Source organism: Dermacentor variabilis, chromosome 1 (genome assembly GCF_050947875.1).
Source record: "Dermacentor variabilis isolate Ectoservices chromosome 1, ASM5094787v1, whole genome shotgun sequence".
NCBI classification, from domain to species: Eukaryota; Metazoa; Arthropoda; class Arachnida; order Ixodida; family Ixodidae; genus Dermacentor; species Dermacentor variabilis.
Window position 1 is genome coordinate 139854502 of NC_134568.1, and position 18448 is coordinate 139872949.

Genomic DNA, 18448 nt, shown 5'->3' on the forward strand with positions numbered 1-18448 from the left:
TAGTCCTAAATGGAAGTTCGGGCTTATGTGTCTTGGCTGTGAAAAACACTCTCAAGCTGTTCCCTCTACTGTTACATATGTCCCTGGCAAGCCTGCCAATCTCTAATTACAAAACTCGACGAACTAGGTTTTAACACGCACTTCACTTTTCTTCATGGGGACAAAGTTCTTATTCATCAGCCTATTTAATGTCCACTGCAGGACGAAGGCCTCTCCCTGCGATCACCTATTTCCCTGTCCTGCGCCAACTTATTCCAACTAACACCCATGAATTTCCCAATTTCATCACACCACCTAGTCTTCTGCCGTCCTTTACTGCGCTTCCCTTCTTTTGGTACCTATTCTGTAACCCTAATGGTCCAACGGTTATCTAACCTGTGCATTACATGACCTGCCCAGCGCCATTTTTTTCTGGTAATGTCAATAAGAATATTGTCTATACCTGTTTGCTCCTTGATCTAAACCGCTCTCTTTCTGTCTCCCAAGGTTATGCCTAGCATTCTTCGTTCCATCGCTCTTTGTGCGGTCCTTAACTTGTTCTCAAGCTTCTTTGTCAGTCTCCAAGACTCTGCCCCATATGTCAGCACCGGTAAAATGCACTGACTGTACACCTTCCTTTTCAATGATAATGGTAAGCTTCCAGTCAGGAGTTTACAATGTCTGCCGTATGCGATCCAACCCATCTTTATTCTATGAATTTCCTTCTCATGATCAGGGTTCCCTGTGATTAATTGACCTAGGTAAACATCCTCCTTCAGACTCTAGAGGCTTACTTGCGATCCTGAACTCTTGTTACCTTGCCCGGTTATTCATTATTATCTTTGTCGTCTGCATATTAATCTTCAAACCCACTCTTACACTCTCTGTTAAGCTCCTCAATCATTTGTTTTAACACATCTGCAGTGTTGCTGAATAGAGCAATGTCATTGGCAAGCCGAAGGTTGCCGAGGTATTCACCATCGATCCTCACTCCTAAGCCTTTCCAGTTTAATAGCCTGAATACTTCGTCCAAGCACGCAGTGAATAGCATTGAAGAGATTGTGTCTCCTTGTCTTACCGTTTTCTTTATAGGTATCTTTCTACTTGTGGAGAATTAAGGTAACTGTGGAATTCTTGAAGATATATTCCAGGATATTTACATTAGCGGACTGTACGCCTTGATTACGTAATGCCTCTATGACTGCTGGTATCTCTACTGAGTCAAATGCCTTTTCATAATCTATGAAGGCCATATATAGAGGCTGATAGTACTCTGTGAATTTTTTTGATTACCTGACTGATGACACGGATGTGATCCATTGTAGAGTATCCTTTTGAAACCTGCCTGTTCCCATGGTTGACTAAAGTCCAGTGTTGCCCTTATTCTATTGGAGATTACCTTGGTGAATATTTTATAAAATACTGGCAGTAAGCTAATGGGCCTACAATTTTTCAATTCTTTAATGTCTCCCTTTTTATGGATTAGTATAATGTTGGCATTCTTCCAGTTTTCTGGGACCCTTGCAGTCGATAAACACTTCGTATAGAGAGCCGCCAGTTTTTCAAGCATTATGCCTCCACAATCTTTGATTAAATCGACTGGTAGTCCATCTTCTTCTGCCGCTTTTCGCCGTTTCATGTCTTGCAAGGTCCTTCTGACCTCATCGCTAGTTATAGAAGTTTCTGTATCATGTTTATTACTGTTTTGAATGGAGTTATCCCGAGTCCTCTGAGTACTGTACACGTCAGTACAGAATTCTTCCGCTGCTTTTACTATACCTTCGAGATTCCCAGCGATATTTCCCTGCTTATCTTTTAGTGCATATGTCTTGGTTTGTCCTATGCCAAGTTTCCTTCTCACTGATTTCAGGCTGTGTCCATTTATTACGGCTTCCTCAGTCTTTCTCACATTATAATTTTGAACAGCACTTAGTTTTGCCTTGTTGATCAGTTTTGACAGCTCCGCGAATTCTATCTTATCTCTTGAGTTCGACACTTTCATTCTTTGTCGTTTCTTTATTAGGTCCTTTATTACTTGGGAGAGCTTGCCTACTGGTTGCCTTGGTGCCTTGCCTCCCACTTCAATTGCTTCCTCTAAAGCCAGCCTAGTTAGTTTCATTCATTACCTCTATGTCATCTCCATCTCTCTGTTCTAAGGCTGCATATTTGTCTGCAAGCATCAGCTTGAATTTATCTGCTTTTGCCCTTACAGCCTCTAGGTTGACCTCTTTCTTCTTGACCAACTTTACTCTTTCTCTCTTCAAATTGAGGTGAATCCTAGCCCTCACTAGCCTATGATCACTGCACTTTACCCTACCTATCACTTCTACATCCTGCACTATGCTGGAATCGGCAGAAAGTATGAAATCATTTCATTTCTTGTTTCACCATTAGGGCTTTTCCAGGTCCACTTTCTGTTGCTATGAGTCTTGAAAAATGTGTTCATTATTCTCAGCTTATTCCTTTCTGCGAATTCTACCAGCATCTATCCTCTAGTGTTCCTAGAATCGACGCCATAGTTGCCAATTACTTGTTCACCAGCCTGATTTTTCCCCACTTTTGCATTGAAGTTGCCTATTACTACAGAATACAGAGTTTGCACTTTTCTCATCGCTAATTCAACATCTTCACAAAACTGTTCGATCTCTTCATCATCGTGGCTGGAGGTTGGAGCATAGGTTTGTACTACCTTCATTCTATACCTCCTATTCAGCTTTATTACGACTACTACTGCCCTCTCATTAATGCTGTAGAATTTGTCAATGTTGCTCACTATGTCCTTATGGACTAGGAATCCTACCCCGTACTGCTTATCTGGGAGAGCTCTATAGAAGAGGACATGGCCATTAGTCAGCACTGTATAAGCCTCACCAGTTCTTCTAATGTCGCTAAGGCCAATGATATCCCAAACAATATCCGATAGTTCCTCAAACAGACCTGCTAAGCTATCCTCGCTCGACAGAGTTCGCCTGTTAAAAGCTGCCAGAGTCAGTTTTGATTGGCGGCCTGTTCGGGTCCAGAAATTCTTAGCACCCTCTGCTGCGTTACAGGTGTGACCGCCGCCTTGGTCAGGTGCTCTGCAGCTGCTGGGGACTGAGGGCCATAGGTTAATTGTAGGAATCATGAGGGAGGGGGTGGCCGAATACTGCATCAGGGAGGCCAACTCCTGTTCGGTGAGGGAATGTCCTTGTTGAAGCTTAGGGGGCCTTCCCACTTTGGTTGTACCTGGATTAGTATAGCCCTGCTCGCTCTCGGCATCTTTTGCCGGTGTCAGTCATCACTCCAAGCCTGCAGATGTAGTGCTTATTAACCACTACCAAAGCTTTTTCACTGTATATTCCCTTGGGTAATACGGCAAACCCGAAAGATACTACATCATTTAACAATCTGGTACGGTGCGAGTCCGGGGTTTTTGGAGTAAACTTTCGCAGGCAGTCAACACCTTTGAGAAGGCAGCAGTCCCGATTATCACCTTTTGCCTTGTCAGCCACTTTTCAATCTTTTGCAATGACATCATGCGCAGGAACATCAGCTTGGGCCCCAAATTTAGGTCCTATCTGTAGAAGACGCATAATCTTCTCTGGTATATGGACGTCCACCATGATGCTGACGTTGCTTCTATCTTGCTTCATCAGGTGTGCTATCCTTGCCAATAAAACCAGTTAGTCAACGCTTGTCTGTACATGTCTCTTCTTGTGGTCGTCTGTTTGCGCTTTTACCCATATGTTACCCAGCTTTATTGCAACATATTTAATCTAAATCTCAAATGAGATTAATGATCGGTCACTTTTGTGAGGGACTAGATTCTTGACCTATATGAAACTCATTATCATTTACTTTCATATAGTAGTATTAGAAACCATTATTTATGAGCCAACAAAGTGTCGATACATCTCTGCATAACAAGGTTACACAGCAAAACAAACCACATGCATCATGGGCGATAGTGAAGTGACGGAACTACATACTTTTGCACAACTTTGACAAGGTGCACCCTACAGCTTTTACTCTACTGTGCTAAGTAAGATGATGAGACAAAGTATACACTTTTAGATTCATGTGGAAGGCATACACACTTTATTCACCATATGAGGCATCATGTGCACGGGTTTTTTTGTCGAAATATTTAACTCCCAGAGCAATAACTGCTCAACTACAGCAGAGAACTTTGATATGATACACTGCCACTGCAATTTTGCAGTATGGTTACAAGCTTAGAAAATGACTAAGCAGCAAATCTGAATATGCAGCGAATACCTACCTTAACAAGAGCCTTCTTTGCTGCAAGCACCCACCTAAAAAAAAACACTGCATTTGAATGAACTGAAAATGCACTGAATGAGATTGCAGAACTTTTATTTCATGCTTAAGATCATGTTCACAGATCAAGACACAAATGGATAGTACAAGTCTTGTATATAATATATATATAATATTTATATATATGACACAGTAAGAATTCACGTGATAAAAGAAAGAGGGGTCTATCCCAACAACAGTGCCAACTGTTCACAGAGTGATATGAATTGGCCTATTAGCACATGCCAAGTGCAACTAACTATAATGCTGTGAAGTGGGAGTTTAATGTGCCCACTACAGAGGGCAGCACACTTCGCAACATTAAACACAGGTGATATAAGTTGCCAATGTATGCATGCTCAATGCAGACAGCACGGCGGACAATAGGAATGACTTTCCCAATGTTTTTGACTAAAATGTTCAAACTTGCAACCATTTCAGTGCAACCAACTGTGCCAGAATAAAAGAAAAATGGTGCAGGGCATCACGTCGCTCAAATAACAGGAAACTGTACCAGAATTAAGTGAGTTAGGTTCTTATTTGAGGCCATACAATAACAGTGCCAAGATTCTACATAAAGGTGTCCAGTAAATCATTCCTTCCCAACTCTACTTTTCCAGGTTTCCCTGACCTGTATGAGCAAACAAAGTCTCCACAACCAAAAACTAGCAACCCTTGCAATTCCATTCTTCCAACTGCTAAACATTTTCGAATTCCCCGTTTTCCCTGTTTTCAAGGTTGCTAGATACTTTGTGCACACACACACATTATATATATATATATATATATATATATATATATATATATATATATATATATATATATATATATATATATATATATATATATATAAAGGGCTTTCTTTAGACCAGTCAGATTTTTTCCATAAAGAAAGCAATGAGTGCAGTGAACGTGGCTTTTGTACAGATGAGTTCCTAGGCGGGGCAGACATACTTTGCCGCTAACAATGTGAGCTTCAGAAGACAAAAAAAATTAACATTTTCATTGGTGCCTTGGAGGCAGTTGTCTAAATGACAAATATGAAGGTAGTGGCATTTTCACGCACACCCATCTTTTAAACATCTTCAAAACAGCACCTAATTTGAGTGATTAATAATAAATTCCAAAGCTCAATCGAGGAAATATAGAGACTGAGTGCGTCCCGTTGCGTGTCAGATGGCAACGCCCCGTAAAGTGTGGGGTAAGCTTGAATGATAGCATGCCACAGCAAATCCTGACCCCAACACACAGCTGCACTTGCTTGCCAGACAAAGTGTTTTATATCAGTGGCTGCCATGAGTGGCCGAGACATTCAGTATTAAACTTCCTTGCCCTTGCCGTCACAGGGTATTTCAGTCCGAGAGGATAGCAGGGCCACCTTTTCTGTGCTCTCGCGGGGCTTGGTTTCGATATTGCCTGGATTTACCTTATAGCTGCATTAACTGCCTGCCTTCAAATTCATCATTTAAACAACTGCCCCTAAGGCACTAATAAAAAAGTTAATTTAAAAATTTTTGCTAATTAGTCTTTTGGAGCTCACGTTATTACTAGCAAAGTATGTCCACCGCAACCTATTAACAGCAAAAATGCCTCATTCTCTGCCCTTATAGCCTTTTTATAAAAAAATCTGTATCATCTAAATAAAGACGTCCTGTATGTGTGTGTTCAGTACAGTTATTCAATGGTCCAGATAGTCACTGAGTGAAGAAGCAGATTATACAATCTGGTTGTATTAATCATAAATCTTTAAACCCCAGCAGTATTGGTAAGTGAACAGCCCTTCGTCTCGGGGTACAGGAAGGATATATTAAAATGGTTGACTGAAAGGCACACTTTTTAATATGACTTCCCCCCCCAAAAAATACAGCCGCCTTATCTCAATAGTGACTTGGTGCACAAAAACTGCCGGGCAGCAAAAGTGATTCTGTGAAGTACTTTGTTGATTCTGCACAGGGTGCATACATATAGTATAAGAGCGAAGACCAATTATTGGAAATACTGTGGTAATGGATTGCTGGTTTCGCGCATCCTTTTAATACTTCCACAGCCTATAAATCATCTAACTAATGTTTATAAACATAATCATTTGGTCATTTTTCACCATGTATCAGACATTTTTAAGGCTCAGTGGCTGGACACACGTTAGCCTCTTTAACCATAATTAACACTATGCAATAAAACCATACAATTCTCCCTTAGCTTGAATGAGATACATAAAAGCTGTCAGTCTGCTGCGCCACTGAACCACAACTTGCTGCTATTTCCCAGTGATCCAACAAACGCTGTACAAAACATTCTGGCAGCTGTTTCCGAAACACAGGTACTGAATAAGTAATTTCATGCTCCAATATATATATATATATATATATATATATATATATATATATATATATATATATATATATATATATATATATATATTTACCCCGATAAGTTCTTAGTAGTAGTGTTAAAGAACTGGACATACTTTTTTTTCTCCCTAGTATTCAGTTAGACAAGAGCTTGTGTTATTATTATAGGCTAAGGTTCCTTTTTTAACTCATAGGCGCGGTCATGCCCTCCTAATTGATGCTTGGAGTTTATACTCAACTACATATTAGCATACATTACAGCTGGTAAAGCAACAGATGAAGCTAAACATGAGACAGCTTTAAAATTTTTAACTGCTATCAGGCAGAGGGTATGCTGGGAGAAACAAGTGAATACATACAACACAGTTTTATGCAATTATATGTACATTCTGGAAGTAGCCTTTGAAACTTATTCGCTGATTTTCCCTCGCACAAAAGCTCAATTTTAATCAGAACAGCAAGCATCTCTGTATACTTTTTTTTTCTTTTACAACAGCCACAAGAGAGACTTTAATTATAAGATGTGCAGAATGTTGCAGCAGTAATTAAGTTCTCAAATTTCCAAAGGCAAGGAAAGAAATTGCACTTGAACCTACATTCTTTTATGCTTTTTCATCACGGAAGATTTTTAACTAGTACAAATGGCATATTGCCTTATTGTATTTTTAGCTAAGTGCAGGGGTGGGACTGCCCAAAGTCATTTTGGTACAATTTTTGGAGCAAGTAATATTGCGTTTTGGAGCAGACAAAATTGCATTTTCGAGCAGCTTGGAGCAGACTAAATTTCATTTTGGACCAATTTGGAGCAGATCAAATTTTGGTGGAATACTGGATTATGGCAGCGTACTTTGAAACCACGATGAAACAGAATAAACCAACTCGAAGCTCGTAGTAAAGGCATGCTTTGTAGCTATAGTGTACTAGATTATGCAAGAGTGGGTCGAGCAGGGCCACGGCGCATGCGTTCCTGTAGAGCTGAAAACATTGGTGGTACTACAATCACACTATATATTCCCACATCGATGTTGATGATGATAGCAGAAAATGTTCTCCAATTACGTGGTCCAATTGATGCAGTAACAATTTATGGGTCACCATATGTCACTGCAGACCCAGAGAGCCGCGATCAACCCTGGGCTGGTATAACGTAAAACTATTCCAATCTGTTTTTATTGAGATAGCAATTATATGGACACTCCAGGCACATTTCTGGCGTCGGCATTGTCATGATGTTCCGTATAAAGTACAGGGGCAATACCATCATCACCGCCTTCCCTATGTTGTAAGTACGAGTGAAAGCGTGCAAGGGTGAGCAGACACTGGCAGCTCAATCTTGCGCGTGCAAGGCATTAGGAGGAGGGGGCGTTTTACTCCGGCGGCTGTTGGGTATGGTGCAGCCGCACGGGCCCTATCTTCAAAGCGATCTGCGATGGGGACAGAGTGCGAGTGCTGATAGCTTCATGTGCACTGTTTTCGCCGCTTCATTCGCGTTGAATCGAGAGGCAGCACGAAGTTCAATTCGCTCGCTGCTGTTGCCGCACTTCATCACTTCAGCATTTCGACATTGAGTTTCCGTGGTCGTTGAATGAGATGTGTTCATGTTCGCTTGTGCCCACGTGACACCATGCTTGTCAACCGAGTTAGTAAGCAAATGTTAACAAGTTTATATGGCCGATAAAGCTACTATCCTTACTTCGTACAGTACAGCTGTCTACTAATTCACTACCGCAATCGATGCTTTGCCTTTCGGTGAAACTCTGACTTTTTATTCCAAATCTGCTACTAGGTCAAAGTGGTTCATGCCTTGACCATGTGGGCATGAAAGCACATTGGAATAGTTTTACGTTATACTGGCCATGGGGACAGAGATGCCTGCCTGCTGAATGTCCTGCAGCGCGCTTAACCAATATCTGGTTAGCTTGCAGCGCCCTCAGCCTTTTTGTTGTTCGCCTCAGCACTGCGCTGCTTGGCCCACTCAAGCACATTCTAGTACTCTAAATAGCCGCCCTGGCCGTTTTGCCGGCAGCGATGACTGCCAGGAGTGCATGGCCACGCGTGCAACAGCCACGTGCTGGAAGCGCCAAAAAGTCCAGTGTTATAAACATGAAAATTACGAGAAACTAAGCGGGAGGTGTCATGGCGGGGTGTGAAGCATGTGAATGGCTGCACTCTTTTATGGAGAACGAATCCACTCGGCGTTCACGACTACTGCCGGGGAACACATGCCGAGGCCGTTCTGGCACAGCGCAACACGATTTCCGTCAATTTTCTGTTACAGGAATTTGTCTTGTATAAAAATGGTGCAATTGGCGCAGGAGTCCCACCCCTGCCAAGTAAAACAATAACAAACAAACAAACAAACAACAAAACCAAGAAAATAAAAGAAAAAGCAGCCACAATCTGCAAGCATTACATGTGCGCAAGGATGCCCTGACCAGATTTTAATTAAAGTACTCTCACGCAAATATACAAGAAAGACAATGTCATGTGCAAAGCATGCCTGGGTGCAGCACCGAGTTGCCATCAAGGATAATAAGTAGGTTGGTCACAGCAGTATGTCACAAGCCTTTGTTTCTTCGTTAACTATTAAAAAAAGATAGAGAGAGAGATGATGTATTTTAACATATGGGATGGATAATACCATGTTGCAGCGCATTCTGAATTCAACAGGAGAGGAAAAAGAAACAACCTGTATTTCAGTGAGCGAAAAGCCGCCATCTGCATAGCCAGAGGCCCAACTTTTTCATGATGGTGTTATGCTATCAACTCAATAGAAGAGCATTCAGTTTCACAGCTCAGGCTATAAACAGCAATATCAAAAATGCAATGTTGGTACGTTCCCCATGAAAACAATGTAAGAAAGTAGAACAGAGAAGAACACAAGTGCGCATTTCTTTGTTTTGCTCTTGTCTGTTGTTTTCACACTCAACGTACCAACATGAACATACGAACTCGCCCATAACCTGTGCAGTGCCAAAACTGCAAGAAATGATGGTGTTTATTTGGAACGGTTAGTACACACAAAACAGCCCCACCCCATTTTTAGTATGGCAAACTGTTGGAACTCACACAAATGTTACTGTGTTGAAGGCTGCTGCAGCCATTATGTCACTATCATTTTCATAAAATTCTGCAACATACTTTAAAGGGGAGCAGCGGGTCTTTCAGAACGTAAATTGCAGAAAACATCAATTTTTTGAAAATGTTATTTTTGAATTCTGTCGCAGCTGACGCATAACCTCACCAATTTTCATGTGTCCTAGATCAGTATTTTAGCCGTAGCGGCATTATATATCACATCAGAAAGCTGAATTTTTACCGACGGAAGCACAAAAAACTGGCTTTCTCAGTGACACGCTGCTGCCCTTCTACGTTTGATACTGCAGCCATGTTAGGCTATGTTCACACTTGCGAAGCGGCAAGCGGGCGAAAAATCTTTTCCACGCATGCCCAAGATGTTCACATTTGCTTCGCCACTGCAACGGGAACCACTGCCACTTTTGCCCACATCCTTCTAGTCTGTGTACGTTTGTCTGCGTGATGGCGCTGTTCATCACAACAATTTAAGTGGTATGTTCCTTCACTGACCCATCAGTTACCAAAAGCTATCATTTCGTGCAACTGCGCATGTCGTCTTTAACTTTCGTCTGCCCTGGATGAGGAAGAAGACATAGTTTTGATACTTTTAGCTAGTTGTTCTTCCTAAAAATGGACAATGAACAAGGGAAAATGTTAAATTTTACGGCCAGATGTTTACATGTTAGTGCAGCTTCCGGTGAAGCGGAAAGCGGTTCCGCTTCACCACGGCGAAAAAATTGGTCCGAGACCGATCGGGCTCGGCGCCTGGTTTTCCGCCCGTTTCGCCGCTTAGGCGGGCGGATTTTGTCAAGTTTTTTCAGCTTCCGCCTGCTCCAACACCAAGTGTGAACGTAGCCTACATTCACACTTGGTTAGGATAACACTTTGTTAGCATTTAGGATAAACCTTTGAACCTTATTACCTATAAACACAGGATAATAGTGTCTGCATAATCTGAAGAAAAACATATGTACAAAAACTTTACAGGTATGTAAGCAGCACGACACGGGACAAGTACAAGACCCATAGGACAGAGTGCTGTCCTGTGGCTCTTATCTGTGTCATGGTGTTTAAATTCTGCTGTTAAAGATGTACTAACCAGCCAAATGAACATTCATTACAAATAATGCTCCTAAACAATTCCAATTAAGGACACTGTTTAAACAGAATAATAATACTTCTGAATTTTAAAAAAATGTGCGCGAGCATGCTACAAAAATAGCACAAGTTTCTTATAAAGATTACAACTTTAAAACAAACAGCCAATTGAGGAAAACAGACTTGTTTCCGGCTTCCGAAAGTATGAGGCTGTAAGATAACCCCCCCATAACAAGGTCCACTTCTACAATTTATATTCATACTGGAAGAGTGCCAGGGATGGCAGACCGAATATATGAACATTTATTCATGCACACTTTATGTATATATAACATACCTCTACTCATATCTACTGACCCTGAACAATAGGACTAGCGGAAAAACAGTGTTTGCAGTGTACCTGCAAGACATTAAAAGAGTAAAAACAGCAGAGAGAGCTCTGGCTTATCAGAATAATATGCGTGCTTCAATAATAATTTGCAATCCATGCTGGCCAGGTGAGGCAAGCAATACATTTGAAACAAGAAAGAAGTTAAAACTAGCAACATAAAAAACAGCAGCAAATAAGGGGGGGGGGAGGCAGGTAGAGTTTCTTAAGAGCTGACAAGAATATTGTCTACAAAAGAAAATAAGAACTATACTGTGCTATCAGTAAATTCTTGCACTACTCCCAAGGACTGCAAAGCTTTTGGCTTAGTACAAGAATGGCAGTTTCCTCAGTCTTTCAGATCCACTGCAACCAGTCTCTGACACAAAAATAAACACTTACAAAATATAATATCATTCACTTTGGTGCTTCAACATTGCACTGGGCGAATACTGAAATAAATTTGCATGACAAAAGTGTTGAGAATCCAAAAGTGTGACTAGATGGATACAGCTGACAGTGCTTGCAGCAAGTAGCATGATTGATGTGCACTCATGTAAAGTCTCTCAATGCCAAAAAAGAAATAAAATTTGCTGCACGAAAGCTGATTGTTTGGTTTGCAAGGCCTGCTTGTTACTTCCAAGTTTCATGCCACGTGGTGACAAATGTGTGAAGTGTGGTGTTATATGTAAAAAAGTTTGCGGTATGTTCAAATTTGTGTGACTGCAGCACTATGTGCGTACTCCTGTGTTGCACATAAGAGAGCCGAAATGTGTGACAACAGTACAGCACTTTTGGGTGCGGCTCTGTTACTGCATTGACACCTTAAACAATGAGCCTCATTGTGGCCCCCAAGGCACAACACTGCAGGTTCTCCTGACACTGTTACCAGCCCTGAAATTCTTTGCATTATCACAATCAAGCAATTGGTGCTTTAGAAGCATTAAATCACATAATCTGCAACTAAAAGCATGGTATAACTTTAAAGCTGTTTTCCCTGAATAGTAAACATCATCCATTTCATGAAATGTGGAATGCAGCTATGGTGCAGACACCATTTATTATTAGCCACTGCTGATCTATAAACTGGCTGTAAAATGCCCATGGTGCTAGCACAGTAACTGAAAGACTCGCATGCTGTTCCTTTTGGACAAAAGTCCTGCAGAGCTTTCACAATGGCTATAAAACTGTGCCCCCTTCCACCTTTTAGGAACGTGAAGATGAAATTTCAGAGGGGGAAAAAGGAAAAAAGAAAAGCAAACAGACATGACTCGGGACTAGAATACTTCCAGTATAAGTCAAAAGTGTAGCTTTCAACCCCCACTGGGTCATGCAATTACACCAAATTGTTACAGCACAATACAAATGCTTGCTTCCAGTCACATTTAGAACAGCTAGCTCATTGCCACTACTCGGAGCTGGTACCAGCCACACGGGAAGGGGGGGGGGGGGGGGGGAACCTTCAACGCTGACAAAAACCATGCACTTGTGAAAAAAACAGGTGAAACATATGGGGACACAGCACATCACATAAGTTTGTATGGTAGTGCGGGAGATAAAACTCTGGTTTCCTTCTTCAACAACCCATAGGGAAAACAACACTTCCCTGTGAAAGCTAAGCTAAGTTCAACAATGCAGACTATACACCCAGTAGGGCTCTTTTAACAAGTATATAAAAAAAATTGTCTGACATCAACTGCCAAGAAAATTATTTTAAATATGTATCGCAGTAAGCATGGCAAAACACTATAAATGTACATACATAAATAATAACAAAAGAAAACAGCAGTTTCTAATTTTTCATGCTCTTAAAATATATCATAAGGATAAATAAATGCAGGGACAAAAACTATATAAGGTAGAAGTTCAAACATAGAAAGCTAAAGGGCTCCACAAATGTGCCCATGACATCAGTAGCTGGACAGCAAGCAAAACACTTATAAATGCACCCAGCATCAACCACTGATTTTCTACGATTAAACCATACAATATTTTTACTTTAAAAAATACTATGGCTTGTAAAAGCCAAGTGCAAATGTAAAACAGAAGTGGTTGTGAACACTATCAAATGCAGAATTCAAATAATATATATCAAGAAAAAAATGCTTTGGTGCGGCAACAATGTGCAAAAAGCAGCAGCTACAGTTCTTCAGTATATTGCAGATAAAAAGAATTCATAGACTTATAACCCAAATTTCAAACAAGTAACCATTGCTTTCCCACTGTGCACACTTACAGCATCAATGACATGTGGGTTTATTCTCTCAATTATGTGAATAGACTGCAATGAATTAGACGTTCATAGTCACTGTAATTTACCTGTAACATATTCTTCTCAGCAACTTATGAAGTTGGAAATTATGGCTTACTCGAGGAAGTAGCAAAAGAAAACTCAAGGTTGAGGGCAAAAAAAAAAGCATAGCCCAACTTACAAAAGCATCCAAGAATATTGGTACAAAGATGAAGTTAGAAACGCCTACCTTGCACATGGAGTACGTACAACACTGCTAGAGTTTCCACTGAATTAGGCAAGGTTTACTAAAAACATATGCAAGGCTGTTTAAGCTGTTCATAAAAGCCTGGGCTAAACCAACATCCGTTTTTCAAAAACTCATATATAACATTGCTCATGACGCCTTCAACAGACATAAGCACAGAAGTTTCTTGGGAGAAAAACAAAACATTAATTAAGAACCTGTTTTTAGACCTTCAAGGAAACATGTTTCAGGTAAACAAGCCCAAAGGTGCTCACTGATGACCTAGGAGCAGCAACAAAGAGGTCAATGTGTCAGAAGAGGAGGTGCCTTGCACAACATTTTTTTCTCAGGGTGAACGCTTCTTTCTCTCTTCATCACATGTCCTGCCCAAATCTTCTGGTGTGGCCAGCACAATTGGATGGTCGTCTTGAAACAGTGGGTTTTTGACTTCCAACTCACCACCCTAAAAGAGATATAAGGAGAGTTAATTGCACTACATGGAATGTTTCACCCACTTGCTGCTTGACTTATGCAACAACAAAATGAGGGAGTGGGGATGAGAGGAAGAAAGAAAGCTTTCTATATTAATTTAGGTGCCATTACTGACCTGCATCTGACAGTATTACTGCCTTACGCTACCCACTTGACAAGAACGCATTCTAGTTGTTAACAATGTTATTGAACTCTGTCTTTGTGACTCATTTCAGTCATCTTACGCACAAGCTGGCTCTTACTACGTTGAGTTGGCTCAGCCCATAGGTGCCGACTACTAGAGGGCGGAGGGTAATTTGTATTTTTCTTACCCTAAACATAAAGGGCAAATTTCATGATACACTTATGAAAGAGGAATTTAGCAAAATACCTTCTCTTCTAATGGTATGGATAGTGTCTACCTAGAGAATAAATATTTTGCTAAATGTTCACATTGTTTTCAATGGTGCTCTGCAAGCTTATACAGTGAAGCCATTAGTTCAACTAGAAATGTTTGAAAACATCATATGCATGCTTTCACAGTATCCTAGGAGCACTAAATATTTCACGGAAATTAATATGGGGAATGTTAGAGATGTTGGGCAGAAAAATTTTGAAGTGTATGGGTTAAATAGAGGCTAAATGAAAATTACTAAACACTTATCTTTTAAAAACTTTTTGTGTGCAAACAAACAGGGACAAAGAAGAGGAGCAACACAAGGACAAGCGCTTTCTAACAACTGGTTTTATTTTCAAAAAACTTCCTGCTTAAATACCCACAGATCTGTGCGATCTAGTCAACAGAGCACACCTATAGCGCATATAATACTTCAGATAAAATGCCGTGGACCAAAGCCACCCGGTCAACATAAAAACAGCAAAGTGCATGTAACAAGCACTTACAATGAAAATGCGTTAAAGATGTGATGACAGAAGCGAATTTTCTTTATCCAGCAATGAAACCGAAGGATGATGCATCTTTCCTTTTGTTTTTCAATCCAGTGCACTTCCAAAATTTATCTCGCGGTTTGATTCCTATGCCTATACAAAATTTCGGTGCTACTAAGACACGGTGAGCAATCGTGTTCTTGACAATGCATTGCCAAATGCGTACCAGGGTGACCTTTCAGACTAGATAAGTGTTCCCTTAGTATTGTGTTGATGCATATTAAAGTCTGCCCTACGTATACATGACCACACGTCATAGGAATATGATAAACAACGTTTTTCGCGCAATCAACGAATTGGTTCTTACGCGGATGTTTAACGCTACATTCATTCTTTGCATCGTCCTTTCTTTAGAACTTATTTTTAACCTTAGAACACACACTACCTATTTTGTTTTTTGCCAAAAACACCACTTTTACTTCGTAACTCCCAGCCACCTTTTTAAGTCTGTGTGAAAGGCCTAAAACATACAGAATCACTAAAACCTTGGAAGCCAAATCCTTCTGCCTTTGATTCTTTGTGCATTGTTCTTTATCCTCTCTAAGTTTTTTCATTAGTCTATCACACGACGCCAGCATCACAGCGAGCGGGGACCCAGCCTTTCTCAACCTATCAACTTGCTTAAGAAATGCAATGTTTTCAGTATGGTGACATGACTTCATCAAAGCTGACCGGAAACACGAAATGACTATCCCATTCTTCACAAGCCTGGAATGGTTTGAGGCATAGTTCATTAGTGGTTTTCCAGCTCGAAGCAAGAATGGCCAACACACATGTTCCGGTAGAAATTCTAACTTGACATCAAGAAACTGTAGCGTATTATCTACCGGTACTTCCGAAGTAAATGTGAAGCACTTGCCCAGAGAACGGAAGGATTCTACTACCCTATTCCTGAAAGCACCCTTGTCTACATGACAGCCTAAAATCAAGTAGTCATCGACGTATCTGTATACCTTATATACTACACCTTTTAAATCTTTTGCCAGTTTTCTGTCTATGCTTCCCAAAAAAATGCTACTAAGGATGGGAGCTACCTTTGACTCAATGCACACACCCCTTGCTCCCATCCTTCGTAGCATTTTTTTGGGAAGCATAGACAATAACCCAATAGAGTTAGGCTTATTTTTTACCAGTTCATACGTCCCTGGAAAACACAAACTTTTGGCACCAACACTCAGTACATTGCCAAAATGCAATATTTGGCAGTAACATTCAGTACATTGGCAAAATGCGATATTATGAATGTTTTCCGGCCTCTAGATACCCCATGAACAAGAAAATGTGCAAGGTGCACGCTATCGAGAACAGTACCTGTGCGCCATGGCAGTTTCACCGCAATACTTGTGAGAAAACACCGGCGTGAACTTTGTTATTTCTATTAGCCCCGAGAACGAACTAGAGGGGCACTGCGAGCGCAGCTTGCGTGACATTAGGGCACGGACTCGCGCCTGTCATCTGCCGCAGTTCGGGCAGTGTCCGGACGCCTTCTGCAGTGTTTTCGTTTGTTCTCTCTCGCTCCCTCTGCTTGTATACTTATGGCGGTCGTCTCAAATATATTTTAATGATGTCTTCATTCGCGAAAATTTATTCAATGAGTTTATTTCTTAGACGAGAATACCGTTCTCAAAGGCAATGCTACAATGCCAGCCGAAGCAGCGCAGACCAGCCCACTGCGAGTTTTTTCATGCGCGGATCGACAACCGCAAAAACATAGCATATAAGAATCCAGCTATGATGCTATACCTACCGCAGTGCAACAGGTATGTCACAAATGCTTGCTATATATGACTTCTACAACAAACAGTTAGCTTGATTTTAATCTGCTAAAACAAGTTTGCTCAGGATGAGTATTCCATGGTATAACATCGAATTTTCGCATTTCTTCACAGAAACGCTCGGCATTAACACAAGGACTTAACTAATACAGTGAAACCTCGTTAAACCGCAGTTGGCCGGAGCTCGGAAAAAGTACGTACTAAACGGTCGTACTGTTTAACCGAATTAGTATGAGATCGCCCACATACCTGTTGAAAACAGAACTCAGAGAGAGTGTGATGAAAGGGGGAAAAACATGCAGTATTTATTCACTTTGCGTGACAAAAGTGTTATTTTCGTGTGATGCCGCGGCGGCCTAGCACGACAACAGCGGCCTCAAACTTACTGAAGCTGCGTGCCAGCTTTTCAGCCAGCCCCCTCTTCTCAGAAAACAATGGCATGGCAGATTCCTCGCTGGCATTACGTATTCTCCGTGAATGCGCACAGTAGTGCTGCAGAAGTCCCGGGGCGCCTTTTTCATTGCCGGGTGCTGTTCTCGTCGCGACGATTTCATTCATGAGGCTGACATAATGCGCGGCTTCTGCCACTGTCGGGCCTAAATCACCCATGCTGTCGCTTTCCGTGCCGTCCTCATCACTGTCGCTAGTCGACACTTTGGCAACAACAGAGGCAACGATGGCGAAAAGTCGAACCACATAGCCGACATCTCTTCGCAGTCGCAGCAGCGCTGCCGAGGAACTTCTTCGTATTCGAAATGCCACACACCATAGTCAACAGCAGATCCCTGTCGCGTGCCAGCGCCGACTTCTCCGTGTCACGTTCGATAGCACAGCCGATGTCTAATTTTTCTTCTATGCTGAGCACTCAGCGTCTTTTTTTTTTTTTATCCGAGCTTCGGCATGACGCGAGTCCTCGCTTGCACGACGCCGAAATGATGTTGATGTTGATATGGCTTCACACGCAAACGCGCAGGGTGCTTGGAGGCCATTCTGATCTCTGAGGCTTGTTGTTCTGCTGGGCCGCTCGATGGAGACGATGCACCGCCGTGTTTGCGCGACGAAAAGTGGAAACGCTATGTTTTAACCGATGCATACACAATAAGCTGGTACGGTTTATGCGGATACAAAACACATTATGTTCAATGGCCGCTGAGTCGGGGATTTGACTTTACTACTTTTTAAAACGAAACTAATGTTTAAGCGGGTACGGTTTAACGAGGTTTTAATCTACTGCAGTTTAAATTCTACCAGCACCACTTGCTTCTTAACTGCTTCTCAAAATTAGGCGGTTCTTCACGTGTTTAGTTCAGCTGGTAGTAGTTTGAAGCAAACCTAATTGAGGCTTACAGCTGTTTCCAGAATACAATAAGGAATGTACCAATATATATTTCCTTTTCCGTGCTACACGTTCAACTCACTTGAACAATTTACTGGTGTTTGTTGCTTGAGGAACATACATGACAAATCTGTTTGGCGAACTGGCACAGGCTGCTCGGGCCAAATTTTTTAGTGAAATATGCCTTTTGGACCGTATGGCTGCAGCCAGAAAGAAGACGAAGCATCATTCATTAATAGTATGGGACATATTGAAGATTCCTTGGTGGA

General features: G+C 41.4%; 1 protein-coding gene across 2 annotated transcripts in view; it reads right to left on the bottom strand.

Annotated features, from left to right (window-relative positions):
* Nucleotides 1-4318: 4318 nt before the first annotated feature.
* The window catches only part of LOC142585434 (uncharacterized), a 66695-nt gene continuing 52565 nt past the window's right edge, over nucleotides 4319-18448 (bottom strand). The window contains exons 7-8 of one of the 2 annotated variants that reach the window (XR_012829092.1): nucleotides 13925-14112; nucleotides 4319-9212 (exon numbers count right to left, since the gene is read on the bottom strand). Coding sequence is in view for 1 of the 2 variants with exons in the window: in XM_075696201.1 (XP_075552316.1) it covers nucleotides 13996-14112 (117 nt within the window). In the remaining variant the exon portion in view is untranslated. Of the gene's footprint in view, nucleotides 14113-18448 lie in introns of both variants that reach the window. The other variant, XM_075696201.1, reaches the window with a different exon arrangement.